The 1,752-nt window shown below is 41.8% G+C and overlaps 1 protein-coding gene across 2 annotated transcripts in view; it reads right to left on the reverse strand.

The window, feature by feature from the left end:
* LOC107691233 (probable helicase with zinc finger domain) overlaps positions 1–1,752 on the reverse strand; it is a 71,730-nt gene that overhangs the window by 29,309 nt on the left and 40,669 nt on the right. For both annotated transcript variants that reach the window (XM_016489741.1, XM_016489742.1), the window contains one exon: positions 713–941. In XM_016489741.1, the coding sequence (XP_016345227.1) occupies positions 713–941 (229 nt within the window). The remainder of the gene's footprint in view (positions 1–712; positions 942–1,752) is intronic.

Raw genomic sequence — 1,752 nt, forward strand, 5'->3', positions numbered from 1 at the left:
TACAGTACAGAATAAAGAGGTCTTAAGGTAATGCATTACATTGTTATCACAACCTTATTATGTCACATATATAATTCAGTGTGTGGATAAAAAAAATAATTTTGTAATAATAATTATGTTCTCAGTAATCGGGGAAGTTTGTGTGCATTGGGAATCATATTTTTTCAAATAAAGCCACGGTAACACTCATTTTACATACAGCACACAGTGAAAATGACATGAATATGACAGTGGGCAAAAGCATGAAGCGCAGCATAATTTGAAATGATGAGTTTAAAGTTAGTCGATCGCACGTCTCCAGTGAAGCTGAACTCTCCTCCTGTCCATATTCAATTCACACGGACCGACCGTCCGACTGTTAACGACGACAGTGATCAGGGAGAATGTGAACACTGCGAGCGCAGGCGCTGCCACTCTCAGTGCCATCAAAATATAAGTCCCGCCTCGAAAGCATCGGCCAAAGAGAAAAACTTATCGGCCGATGCAGATATTTGAAAAATGCCAAATATCGGCCGATATATCGGCCTTGGCGATATGTCGTTCGACCACTAATCCAGACAGGCTTAGCCACAAATCATTAAGGCCTATTCACATCAGTGAGTGCGACAACATTCAGAGCACAATGACTCTGAATTGATGCTGAAACAAACCCCATCGACAGTTTACATTTTACTTCAACACACTTAAGGCTATTTAAAAAGTGCCGGCTTACCTGCAGCGCCCCACTGAGCAGAGAGCGATGGGGTCTCCCACCACGGCCACCAGGGACTGCGCTCGAGTGATGGCGGTGTTCAGCAGCTTGTAGTTGGACAGGAAGCCGTAGTCCAGGTCTTCAGTGGAGTCCTCCACCAGCTGCTCCTTCCTCTTGATGGCCGTCTGCTTGTGTTTGCAGGTGTGACGGGTGCGAACGGTGCTCAAGAACAGCACGCGGAACTGCTTACCTACAGACAGCAGAAACTCTTTGTAATTAGCATGTTGTTAAATGGTGCTAGCTAAAGTCATCCAATACGAAATCAACAAACCGGCATTTGAAAAATACCTGGGTGCCGGCAGAAAATATATATATATTTTTTTTTTTGAATAATGTACATTTGAAGAGTTAATTTGCAAAAAAACGATAAACGCCACTTAAAAAAAAAAAGAGCTGATTGCCGTGCATTATTCTCCACATGTAGCGTGATCTGAACCCTAAACACGTTTCGTCAAAAAAGCCGGTTTTGTCCACTTTCAAGGCACCGCGAGTTCACGTTTCACTGCAGAAGCCAACAAGCGTCCTTGCTGTTTTTGAACAGAAGCCGGTAAGTCCATTTCAGCGAATCTGACGCTGTATTCAGGTCAGGTGACAAGGCTACTTTCACTTTGAAAAGACATGCTAGCTGAGAGGTACCTGTATTTGTTTAAGTTATTACTACTTAATCAAAACAACCCAACTGCAGTTTGATTGATATTACTTGGAATGCGAGTTATCGGTTTTTGCAAATGAACTCTTCATTTGTTTGATGAACCCTTTCAACATAATATTTACTTAAAGAATCACCTGATATTTTAAGTTATATTTCAATGATTCAATGACACTTTTATAAACCGGAGAGTTCCGGTCCTTGATTCTGATTGGCTGAGCCACGTTCGAAGCTGTTGTAAATTACTCTACAAACATACACCTTTGTTTACTTTGTCTTTTGCTCTGCAACCACTTTGTTGGAACCACAACTGATTCTGAGGAGCTACATTGTTTGGTGGAAGAATACGGTT

The sequence above is a fragment of the Sinocyclocheilus anshuiensis genome, unplaced genomic scaffold (assembly GCF_001515605.1).
Source record: "Sinocyclocheilus anshuiensis isolate Anshui unplaced genomic scaffold, SAMN03320099.WGS_v1.1 scaffold202, whole genome shotgun sequence".
Taxonomy (NCBI): Eukaryota; Metazoa; Chordata; class Actinopteri; order Cypriniformes; family Cyprinidae; genus Sinocyclocheilus; species Sinocyclocheilus anshuiensis.